This window comes from Dreissena polymorpha, chromosome 8 (genome assembly GCF_020536995.1).
Source record: "Dreissena polymorpha isolate Duluth1 chromosome 8, UMN_Dpol_1.0, whole genome shotgun sequence".
NCBI classification, from domain to species: Eukaryota; Metazoa; Mollusca; class Bivalvia; order Myida; family Dreissenidae; genus Dreissena; species Dreissena polymorpha.
Genome location: NC_068362.1, coordinates 16,460,231 through 16,473,593, shown reverse-complemented (window position 1 = coordinate 16,473,593; position 13,363 = coordinate 16,460,231). Strand labels below are relative to the sequence as shown.

The window sequence follows — 13,363 nt, the reverse complement described above, 5'->3', positions numbered from 1 at the left end:
TACTGAAGGTGGGGTTACTGTGCTCAACAGTTTTGGAAATAGGGCTTAATTTTCGAATTTCGATGCATATATTGCGATTGCCTGTTGGAAGCATCCTGGTGCTCATGCAAGGTAAACTATGATTGTTCTTGAGTCCACCTTTCCATGATAACTGCTGCAAAAACCTTATATATGGCATATAAAAGCACATACAATGAACCATGTCTTTTGTAACAATAGACTAGCGTATTATTCCGCACACGGTCATACATTTACATGCATGTAATGCAGACTTAGTAATTGAAATTTAAAGTATTGTTGATGCTTATATTTAAATGAACTATAATAATGACGAAAGGCGTTATACTATTGTGTTTCCAAAGAAAGTATTAGTATATCGATGTCAAATGGCGTGTGAGGTAAGTATAAAGCAAAATAAAGGAGATTGCTCCAAAAAATCAGCCGCGCTCTGGTAAACGGGGCTTTATGCATGAGCGGAAAGTGTTGTCCCAGATTAGCCTGGGTAGTCCGCACAGGCTATTAGGGACTACACTTACCTCTTCTATGGTATTTTTCGTTTAATGGAATTCTCTCTTAGCAAAATTAAGTTTAAGCGGACAAAGTGCAGCCTTCACAAGCTAATCTGGGACGACACTTTACGCACATGCATTCAATACGGCTTTGTTAGAGCGCGACTAAAATAAGTTTTTCCGATACCCTTCTGCATCCCTACCTGACCGCCTTGTGTTTGGGAAACACGTGCCTCATCCTGTAGATGGTAAGGCACTTGTTCAGCTTGTTGAACGCGGCCCCTAGCAGGCCCCCTATCAGCCCCATGAGTACGAAGATGAACAGGTCCATGGCGGTCCAGAGGCGGCACGTGCCGTTAACTGTTTCCTCGTCCGTACACTGAAGTAACCAATTCGTGATACATCGACTATCTCCGTTCACTGAAGAAACCCCATCATGATACATCGAATATTTGCGTGCACTCGAGTAACATAATCGTCATTACTCATACATCGACTATCTCCGGAATGCCCGCAAGATACATAATCCAATAACTCGTCTGCTGATAAGGAGTTTGCAATAACCTTTGGTAATTTACTTGAGCCTTATTCTGTGACAATGGGGTTTAATGCATGTACGTAAAGTGTCGTCTCGTGTCAGCCTTTGATGTCCGCACAGGCTAATCAAGGACGACGCTTTCCGCTTTTATGGCATTATTGTTTTATTTTAAGTCTAATTTCAGCTTAAATCCAGTCTAGGCGGAAAGTGTCGTCCCTGATTAGCCTGTGCAGACTGCACATGCCATTTTAGGAAGGAACTTTACGTACACGTATTTTACGCCGTTTTCCCAGAGCGAGGCTCATTTGTTGCGAAGTAGTTGTGTTATGATGGTTTGTGATGGGGGGTAGGGCGGTGGGTATTTGAGGTTTTATTTCTAATAAAGGTAGTGGTGGTTGTGGTAAAAGATGCTCTGGTAGTGGTAGTGATGGTAATTGTGATGGTAGTAATGATGGCAGTGGATAAGGTGGGATCCTAATAGTGGTGTTGGTGGTGGCTCAGTGTTGGTGATGATGATGATGAAGACGAAATAAATGATGATGATGATGATGATGATGATGATGATGATGATGATGATGATGATGATGATGATGATGATGATGACGATAATGATGATGATGATGATGATGACGATGGTGGTGGTGGTGATGATCATGATGATGATGACGATGATGATGATGATGATCAGATGATGATGATGATGATGATGATGATCAGATGATGATGATGATGATGATTGGTGCTGGCGGTTATGATGGTTATGATGGTGGTGATGATTGTGGTGGTTGGTAGCGACGAAGGCTGTTTTAACGGGTTTTTAATAGCGGATCTATTATCGTTGTTGTCTGTGGTGGTGTTGGTGGTAGTGGTGTTGGAGGGGTAGGTGGTACTAATTGTTGGTATTAATTGTGATGGTGGATGCGGTGGCGATGGTGGTCGTGTTGGTTGTTGTGGTGGTCGTTGGTGGTGACGGCGATGGTGTTGGTAATGATTCTATAGGCGGTAATGATCGTGTCGTTCTTTAGTGTTGCTGGTAGTATTAAGATTTGAAGATAAGTAATTATGGCAAAACCCCACTTGTTTTGGTGCCCGTTTTGTTCCTCCTATATCAGATATATGATCAGACGAATACAAACATCATCTATCTTTAACTTAACTTAAAGGACACCGTTGATCATTAAAAATGTATACATATTTGAGCTTTGTTTTCGGTTGCTTTAATGTGTGAGCTAAGGGTTTCTATGGTGGATTCTAGTACAATAATAAACCAATTATTGTTCAACTTTGTTGCAGGAGTATAAACATGTTCGCCATTAGGGTCTGATGAAATACGAATCTAGGGTTGAAATGAAACGCGTATCATAACATTGAATTAGGTGGATTAAAACTAGCTTTATAAGCGCACTCTGGGAGAGTACCATGGTAACGGAGGTATGTGGTGTCGGGGTTTAATGCCTACGTACTTGCATGCGTCTTCCGTCTTGGACCGTGACTCAAGTATTATTTATGAATATCGGCCCTTTCCCCTAGACGAATTTTCCCCTTTTACATAGATTTTCCCCAAAACAATGATATCTAAAAAAGATATAACTATATTATATTATTATTAGTTAATTATATCAGTTAACCTGATCCAGTGTAGAAAATAGAAACATATTAAATGATTAAATTATCTGTTGCCTTGAATTTGTTTTATAAACAGTAAAATATGTTAAATTGGTTTTTTAAGACTTTCCTTATGTTTTCCCCAAATTCGGCGTTTCGTGCGATTTTTTTCCCCTAAAAAAGGCCGGGCCCTTTCCCCAAAATCAGATGATTTAAAAAAAACATACCCTTAAAAGGCTTATATATCTCATGCGTCTCTTACCTTAAAAACGCCGAAATTAATGAGTCCCGGCGAGTAGAAAGAGCCCCAGCTGAACTCCAGACCGCTCAAGAAGAAGTGCACGGTGAATGTTGCCGACATCGAGCAGAAAAACTGAAATACATGATAAGTGATGTGCGGATTGCACAGTCTAATATGGGACGAAATTTTACGCAAACGCATTTATCTCCCTTTTTTAGAGCGAAGTTTATTTAGAATCTATATGAGTGTCATTTATACGCAAACTCATTAGAAGTATGCTTTATATACAGTACCCATGAAGATGATGCTTAGAAAGATATATGTTTGTTTCGTTTAACCAGTAATAACGTGATTACATCTGTAAAAAGGTTTCGCAGTTTGAGTAAAGTACACTTATTTTGACGATGCTATATCAAAACACTAAAGCGTTGGTCCGAATTGTCTAGGCACAATATGTAAGGCAAGCGGTTCGACGCATTATCCCAAGAATTTAGGTTTTTCATGAGAACCTAGGTTCTCATGCTAAGAACCTAGGTTCTTACCAGAACTTATGATCCCAACTGAGATCCTGGGTTCTCATGAAAGCTTCGGATATCCGAGAGAACGACGCGAAAAGCTGTCGAGAACCTAGGTTCTTGTGAAAACCTTGGATATCAAACAAGAACTTTGGTTCTCAGAATGAGAACCTAGGTTTTCATGAAAAACATAGATTCTCATGAGAACCTAAGTTCTATGTGTCTATGTGCGTCGTCTCGCCGAGAACTAAGGTTTTCAAATGAGAACATATTTTCTCATGGAATAGGTTCTCATGAAAAACCTAGTTTCTCATGACAACCTAAGTTCTCGAGCGTAAACTAAGGTTTTCAAATGAGAACATAGGTTCTCATGAAAAACCTAGTTTCTCATGAGAACCTAGGATCTCATAAAACATGGTTTCTTGGGATTTCATAAACCTAGTTTCTCATGAGAACCTATGTTCTCATGAAAAACCTGGTTTCTTGGGATTTCAAAAACCTAGTTTCTCATGAAAACCTAGGTTCTCAAGAAAAACCTAGTTTCTCATGAGAACCTAGGTTCTCATGAAAAACCTAGTATCTCACGAAAACCTAGGTTCTCATGAGAAACCTGGTTTCTTGGGATTTCATAAACCAAGTTTCTCATGAGAACCTAGGTTCTCATGAAAAACTATGTTTCTTGGGATTATACAACAGGCTTCTAGGTTCTCATGAAAAACTATGTTTCTTGGGATTATACAACAGGCATAAGCCGTAGGTTACCGCCTCTTGTTCATATGCACGACGTTTTCCGTGCATGGATGTTCTTGAGGAATGAAAGTAGTAATGTAATCGGTCTACATTGGTCTGAACATATGAATACAAAATTAAACTGTTTATGAAATACATCTTTAATTGTAAATATTGTTTTGAAACTTAAAATTGAAACAAATTCAGATCAATCGTTACATAATTAATTGTTACCGCATTAAATGAGTTTCAGTTGTTCGGGCCTCAAACGACTGTATGGTAGAGTATTGGGCTATTTTTTAGTTTTCTAATTTGTTTGTGATATATTTAAGCAATCATTATGTTATAAATAGAAGTTTAATCTCTATTGATAATGTGTAATAATGTATTATTCAATCTAAAGATATCGGCCCACACTGCAAGAAAAACTTATGCACTAAAGACTTTGCAAACATATTTCAATAACTTGAGATATCTGCAAACATAAAATTCTTAACAGCGTGTTTTCATTCTGTCCAGCCCGTGTGTAATCATATGTGAACCCCATTGGTCCTACACCCTGAATACTATGTGTTCCGTATTCCAAACAAGCAAGTTTACGCCGTCCGACGCGTAATTCTGGGAACCTAGGTTCTCATGAGAACTATGGTTCCCAAATGAAAACCACGGATTCAGTATTAAAGATGAGAACTTAAGTTCTCGTAATGAGAACTATGGTTTTCACTTTGTAATTCTGGGAACCTAGGTTCTCATGAAAACTATGGTTCCTAAATGAAAACCATGGTTATGGCAAGCGGTTCGACGCATAATCCCAAGAAACTAGGTTTTTCATGAGAACCTATGTTCTCATTCTGAGGACCTAGTTTGTTACCAGAACCTTGGTTTTCAAATGAGAACCTAGGTTCTCATGAAAAACCTAGTTTCGCATGAAAACCTAGGATATCGAAAGGAAACTTGGGTTCTGGAAGACATGTGCAATCTTCAAGCCAGAACCTAGGTTCTCATGAAAAACCTAGTTTCTTGGGATTATGCGTCGAACCGCTTGCCATTAACACGAACATCAATCATACATTCGAAAAATAGATTTTAATTAGGGGAAAAAAGCAAATTCGTCACCTGTTAACCTGTTTCGATATTGGAGCGGTTAACCGGTTAACCGACTGTCTGTGTACCACATAAAAAACATCAGAAAAACGTATACGTTTACAAAGACCTATAAAATATGATGATATAAACAATTACATGTATATGCAAATATACTCTGTCTTGTTGATTGTCTTGCAGCCTAATTACTTGTGCGTTGTGAGAAATCCATGCATGTTCGTACAGTGTCGTCCAAGATTAGCCTGTGCAGTCCGTAAAGGCTAATCAGGGACGAAATTTCAACATACACTGGATTTTCGCTAAGCAGATACTTTTCTTTGATTTTTGTTTATAAATTGATTTCTTTGTTTTTATACCGCAGCTCTGTAGCACCGATGTTCAAATCTAGCTATTTAAGGCTTTTAATGACACACTTCAAATAATGTGAACATCTGCGAACACGTCCCTTTTTAAATTACACAAAAGTATGATATTGATCACAGGGGTATGATGCAATTGTGTTTATAATAATACTGAAATGCAGTGACATGCCACTGATGCTGGTTCTGCTGCTGATGTTGGTACTGCTGCTAATGATGATGATATTGATAATCATGACACTGCTGAAATTAATGATAATTAGGAAAAGAAAAAGGAGAACTATCATGATGATTTGTTGACTTTCGAAGTTGCGATAACACCAAAGTGCAGTGCTATACTTAACTATGGCATTGGCTATATTCGAGTACATAAACGTAATGAGTATTACTTGATCCGCGTCATGCGAAAATGGGTCTTAATCAACATATGTTGCTCCAGACCAATTAACGCCAATGAGACCACGAGACCTTGCGTGACTGCGCAGGCTGCTCTGGGGCAACGCTGGCCGCATATAGCATATGACCCATTTTTATATGACGCCGTTCAATTAGGATTGTTAGGGGAACGATTACTTCTGAATGAACGTATTGCCTTACATGAAAAGAGAATGAGTCACGTATGACAAGTCACATTACATTAAATATACGCATTATTTATTATAAAATCACTGGCCCGAACATTTAAGTTTTCCCAACAAGGTTTCGTGTTTTGGAAACGCGTAAACATTCTTAAAAGCTTGGTATTTGAAATTCAGCGTTAGTCCGTTTGCTAATTGCATACTATATGAAACGTGATTTTGATCAAGGGATAGAAAATAATAAATGAAGTCAATCGTGATACATCGGCTATCTCGGATTCCTCCGTAAGATAGGCCTCGTGGCTAACGGTCGCCATATTGCCTTGTATTACTACTTTACTACCCAAAAGGCAATCTCCACGCAGAGTTGTCGTTCCTTGCTCTCACATACAACTCTGCATAAGGCTCAGCACGACATTTTGTCTACCAAATAGCTAAAACCGAACAAACGCATACAATGTATATTTGTGTGCATATTTAAGATCGCATGCATTTAATTAAGAAATATGACTTTTTAATGTACGATAAATCGTGCAAAAACTTGTGAGTTTTAATGCAACTCTTTGGAACTATTTTATTGCCCATTTACACAGATGTGATCATTCCACGCACTTCACAAATGTAAACAATTCTTCATATTTTTTATTGAGTGACGTTAGGCATTGTTTCGACGTATTTATGTATGTTGGTTTCTTAACATAAAAAAAAACATATCAATTTTATAATAATTAATTAAGACTGATATAAGATATCATGATATGAGATGGTTTTCTTTAATGCAGTTAATGCAATTTAACCGTCGTGCAAGAGATTGTTTAGTATACTGTAACCTCAATGATGAACGCTTGGAATGATCATGACATGAATGAGACGCTTTTATAACAAAAGTCCGTTCTGGAGGGTGCGGGAGGGGTGTCCCCTTCCGTGGACGATTTTTTTTTAAATGGCACCTTGAAATGATGCGATTTCCTGCTATCTAATCAGCATTTTGCATGATAAAAGTGCATGTAAAACAAATAAGAACTTGAGTTCACACATCAAGTGTGACAGATGTACGGACAGACAGACACACAGGGGTAAATCAAATGTCTCTCAAACCACTAAAGTGGTGGGAAACATTATCTTTATCCATAACTTTTTTAACAGAGTTAGATGGGTGGACCTCCTATTTAACCTTGTTGGATATCCTACTAGGTCAACTTAGGAACAACATTAAAATGTTTATGTCCATGTCCCTATGAATGGAAAGCAGGCACACAGCGGACAACCTGTCCTGACCCATTGATGATCTTAGTTTTGTCTTAACAAGTCCTTGGGCACTGATACTCTTTTTACACTCTCATGATGTAACAGGGAGCACACATGATATGGACAAAACAGTGTAAATGATGGGGTACAGCTGGGAATCACAATGTGCAACAGAGCCTTGAAGGGTAGTAGGAGGGTTGGGTACACCTTTCCACCTAGCCTGCCATATAAAGTGCAACTCAGCAGGGAGGGACTGAGGGGAAGGGAGATCATCAATGAACCATTCAAGGTCACTAGCACTGACAGGAGAGACGCACATTTGTTCAGGTATAATTTCAATCCCATGGCTGCCTTAGTCTGCAAATCACTGAATCGGGTGTCCATTTCGTTCACAAAAGTGTTAACAAAGGGAGTCGTTAGGTTTCTGTGTAGTTTAATTCGGGTGTTGCTGCCTCGATGTTGTCACGCTTTAAGAAAATGATTGAGTTTCATATAGCAAAGTAATTCTTCATTTTTGAGTCTTTTTTAATTTGAAAAAGTATGGATGAACATCAAAGCAGTTAGCCCGATTTGTAAAAAAAAAAAATCAAAAAAATAATTGCCTTTCATTAAGTGTGCAGTTGAATTTCACTGGCAATAACTTGTTACTCAAAAGATTATCACTCTACAGAGCTAATACCAATAAAATTCATCAAAGAAATTACCGAAAAAATAGTTATGATTGTCCATTGCGTTCGTCTAAACTCTTTAATTGCTACAAATTGAAATATTGTTTTTCACAAGACTCATGCGGCAGCCATTTGTAAACATTTATCAATAGCTAAATGTATGGATGAATTTCATTATTTGAATGTATCTTCTTCAGCCAATCAAATAGCGCAGTTTATTACTTACAGTCAATGAAGCGTGCACTTTAGCTGACGAAGGTTAGATCGTCTGTACACATGCCTGGGGGCTAATCACACAAATCGACAGCTGTGTATGGCTTAATTAGGGACATATGACAGGAAATACACAAGTGGACTGAAACTGTAAGGAGCTCATTTTTATTAAAAATCGTGTCTAGCCAGCCAGCTGGGGGGGCTTTAGCCCCCTAGCCCCCACCTAAATACGCCTCTCATTTGTGTTGCATTTTGACCTATTATCCAAGTGATTTACTTTTCCATTATTATTTAATCACCCTATCATCCAATTTTTAAGATGAAATTACGGTGTTTACAAAACCAACCAAACCGAAAGTGAAACTGGATGCATTACGTTTCGCGACATAATATAATGTTGCTACATATTTTTGGAAAATGATTATAATGTGCAGTTCTAAATAAATCTAAATGCATACAATTTTAATTGTGTATATTGTGTGATTATTAGTTACAAATTCCCTTTTTACAGGTATACTGGATAATGAAAGACTGATAAACATAAAATTGACAACTCATGTCCCCAACGATACTAAGTGTGGCTCATTCTCAGAACAAACCCATAGTCAGTGAGAAAACTACAGTGTAAAAAGACCACTTGATTGTGACAATTATGGCTGACCAAGCAAATGTAATCATTTAAAATAAAGAAAACTTCCAGTTCAATATACATTTTATACCAATTATGACATTGACCAACACAGAAAATAATTATAAGGTTGATTTCCCCAAAGTTGACTGTTACAATTGGATACTGTTTTAAGCTTCACTCTACTTTGTCTGAAAATAATAGTCCTAAATGATGTAATAGAAACATACATATTTAATTTTTAGTTTTACAAGGATATATATATATATACATATATTATAATATCTTTTTATCGATGGTCAATCAATTTAAGTTTAACTAATATATACATACACATTGTATACATGTGTATGCTTTGATTTTTTTCTATTGAAGCCAAATTAATATTCCATTAGATAGATAGATAATATCACAGCAGTATTCCTAGTTTGTCTGCAAGTACTGCAGAAATCATGGATTATTATTTTACTGAGTCAGCCTTAATCTTTATATTATAATTGTTAAAACAGATTAAGATGTTTTTTTCAGTATTGTGTGAAAGGATTTGAAGTAATTATGTGTTTTTGAAATATGATTTATGTGAATTTGAATAAATATATAAAATTTAGTGATTTTCTCAGACAAAACTGTTAATTACATACAAAAGTATTCAGAATGTATTATTGTAATATTCATTCGAATTTTTTAGTTCAAAAAGCACTTCTCCCTGGCATTTGTATTTATAGTAATTGCATATTTTATAATTCTGACAGCATTTATAAACTGTGTTCATGCAAGCATGAACACGGTTTCATTTTTTGAGTATTTAAACAAGAGGGCCATGATGGCCCTGTATCGCTCCACTGCTGAAAAAAGGCTGAAACAAATTTCTCTGCATGTGCAAATACTTAAATATGGGCCCTATTTAAGTACATGTACACTTTTGTGACCTTCTGGGCTGGGTCAAATTCAACCCCAGGGGCATAATTTGAGCAAACTTTGTAGAGGACTACTATATCTCACTACATACAAAATGTGGTAGCCCTAGGACCTAGAGTTAAGGACAAGAATATTTTTAAAGTTTTCACAAAATAAGCAAGATATAAGCGTATATAATGTTCAATTTTGTGACCTGCCGGTCAGGATCAAATTTGACCCAAAGGGCATAATTTGAACAAACTTGGTAGAGGACTATAAGATGTTACTGCATACCAAATTTGGTAGCCGTAGTCCAAATGGTTTTCGACAAGAAGATTTTTTAAAGATTTCACAAAATAGGCGCTTTATAAGCGTTTATTCAATTTTGTGACCCCCCGGGGCAGGGTCAAAGTTGACCCCAGAGGCATTATTTGAACAAATTTGGTAGAGGTTTATTAGATGTCACTACATAGCAAATTTGGTAGCCCTAGGCCCAATGGTTACGGACAACAAGATTTTTAAAGTTTTCACAAAATAGGCCCCATATAAGCATATGTTCAATTTTGTGACCCCCGGGGCAGGGTCAAATTTGACCCCAGGGGCATAATTTGAACAAATTTGGTAGAGGACTATTAGATGTCTCTACATACCAAATTTGATAGCCCTAGGCCCAATGGTTATGGACGGGAGATTTTGAAAGTTTTCACAAAATAGGCCTTATATTAGCAAATTTTCAATTTTGTGACCCCCAGGGCAGAGTCAAATTTGACCCCTGGGGCATATTTTGAACAAATTTGAAAGACGTTCACCCCAGGAACATTCCTAAGAAATTTCATCAGAAGTGGACCAGTAGTTTAGGAGAAGAAGATGTTTAAAGGAAAAGTTAATGCACGGACGCACGATGGACACAGGACCTTTGGCAAGTGGAGCTAAAAATCAAATTAAACATTTAGTTTTGATGTAAAATCAGTTTTTATATGCAAGTGTCTATTTCACTTATAAATTAAAACAGCATATTATTCATTATTGAAGATTATTCCAAGCTTGATGTCATATTTCGACTTTGCATAGTATAGTTAATTGAAGCTTGTATTGAACTGTATGGGCAGCTATATTTTTTAATTTATGTATGTTGTATTATACAAAATGCATTATTTCTACCACAAGTAGACCATATAAGGCCTACTGCTACTAAATAGGCACTGGTATGAATTTGACACTGTTTTTGATGCTCATACAAAACTTTAATTACTACTACACTTTAGTATATTAAATATTTTCAAGTTTTTGTTCAACATTTTTTGCAAAAAAAGAGTGTCTTAATGCATTTGAAAATATACTTAAAACAAACTAAAAATGCATTTTAACATACCTTTTTCCTGGTAAAGTGTATTTGGGATGATAAAAAATACACTTGAAGTGTATTAATGCTGGAAAAATGCAGAAAAAAATACATTTGTTTCTGTTAGAAGTGTGTCTTGTCTGCATTTTTAAGTGTATTAAATGCACATCAAATGCAGATAAATACAATGCCAATACTGTTACATGTATTGTAATGGACATAAAATGCACTTGTTCTTGTAATTAAATGCTTAAGTGAATTGAAATAACCTTTTATAACGTTTTAACAATTAATAATACCTTTTTACATAAATTTTCTTTTGAAATGTGACACTTAAATGATTTTTGCACAACTAGTAAGAGATATAATTTGTGCTCATAATGCTTTATCATTTCACTATACAATATCATTTGTTGTATGAAAATTACCCGTAAAATTCATGTGAAAGCTCAAGAGATCAATAGCAGCTATACCCTGCTCCTTTTTACATGACTTGATGGTATTTAGTCTCCAATTCTACATGGCTAAGGGAAAATTAATGTGAAGATTTGACAAATAAGTCTTAACTGGGATCCAATAGGCAGACTTTCATATTACTTGTATTTAATTTAAATCATGATCTGAATTGCTCTTTGGCAAATCTTCGTTGGTCACAGTATTCAACTGAATTTTGTTTACTTTGTAGTGATTATATTTTCTATATTTATCAGACAACATCTTTCTTCAAAAGTTTAACATGATTGCTTGGTTAATTTAGAAACAAGATCAATGCATCATAACATAAAATGAAAAATGTGTAATAGTAAAAATGGCAGCAAAAAAGCACCAGATTATCTGCCTTAAATCTGAGACGATATGTTGATGTATTGGAATTTCTCATAAATAATGTGTCCCATAGTTGTATAATTGTATAGTCGCATGCATGAGTGGTGTCAATGTCACAATACCAATTAAAGCCTATAATTTACTAAAACAGTTTGAAGTTTGATGTGTGTTTTTTTCAAGATCTGTGTTATATGTATTTATATTTATATATATATATATATATTGTTGAAAAGTAAACATGCAATAAGTTTACTGTACTTAAGTGACAAATAGTTTTACTGATTTGGTTGGATGCATATATGCAGATATATCATGGTTTGTGCAGAGGACAGTAGCAAAAACAAGAGCTGGTTCTTCTTGAATGCTCTGAGCTTTTATGAGTACATACGTAGCTGGGAGTTGGATTATTGCAACTAAAACAAGAGCTGTCTCCGTAGGATGACATACGCCCCCGATAAACGCTTTAATAGAAGTTATGAGCATTTTTCAAAACCTAAACGCTGACCCTAAGTTCAAGGTCAAAGGGGTCAAAATTTGTGTGTGTATGGGAAGGCCTTGTCCATATACACATGCATATCAAATATGAATGTTACATCTGAAGCGACATAGAAGTTATGAGCATTTTTTCGAAACCTAAATGCAAAGTGTGACGGATAGACAGACGGACAGTGCGATCACTATATGCCCTCCTTTGGGGGCATTAAAATGCGTTTCACATTGTTTTGGTAAATTAGTAATGTACAAACATGTAGTTAAAAGAACAGAATCATCAATTATAAAGTTATTGATTATAAAGTGTTGCTGGCATATTTGATGCATTCATCTAGCTATAAGAAGGTCCCTGTTTTATCCCCACTGGCACCGAGTGAGGGTTCTCAAAATCTTTAAACAATATGAATAACTACATATAGGGTCGAGAGTCTTGTTGATATGGGGGATAAACACCTGAAATCAAAGCGACCCAGGTTAAAGGCCGAGGCAAAATAAAGAAACAAGAGGCCGCATGAGCCTGCTATACTCTGAACAAGTATTGTTTCTTCTCAGAAAACTGGCTTAAGTGTCTTACTAAGCTTTATACTTTGAGTTTCAGTGCAATCTATCTAAAATAAATTGGTCAAATTAAATAATAATTTGTAAAAAATAAACATTCTGCACAAATTCAATTATTTACTTCACCTGTGTGCATGAATCATTTCAGTCTTGATGGTTAGTGAACCATGTCAAAAGCACCATAGCTATGAAACACTTGTATTTTGAATATTGCAATGTTCCACAGAAATGATGCTGATGATAATTCTACACGATGATGAATTACTAGATATATTTCTAAATTCCATTTCCACCAACAATTCGGTTATTCCACT

General features: G+C 36.1%; 1 protein-coding gene across 5 annotated transcripts in view; it reads right to left on the bottom strand.

Moving 5' to 3' along the window:
- Positions 1 to 703: 703 nt before the first annotated feature.
- The window catches only part of LOC127842888 (H(+)/Cl(-) exchange transporter 6-like), a 29,199-nt gene continuing 16,539 nt past the window's right edge, over positions 704 to 13,363 (bottom strand). For all 5 annotated transcript variants that reach the window (XM_052372664.1, XM_052372663.1, XM_052372665.1 and 2 more), the window contains 2 exons: positions 2,915 to 3,025; positions 704 to 888 (listed from right to left, as the gene is read on the bottom strand). In XM_052372664.1, the coding sequence (XP_052228624.1) occupies positions 709 to 888; positions 2,915 to 3,025 (291 nt within the window). In that variant the 3' untranslated portion in view covers positions 704 to 708. The remainder of the gene's footprint in view (positions 889 to 2,914; positions 3,026 to 13,363) is intronic.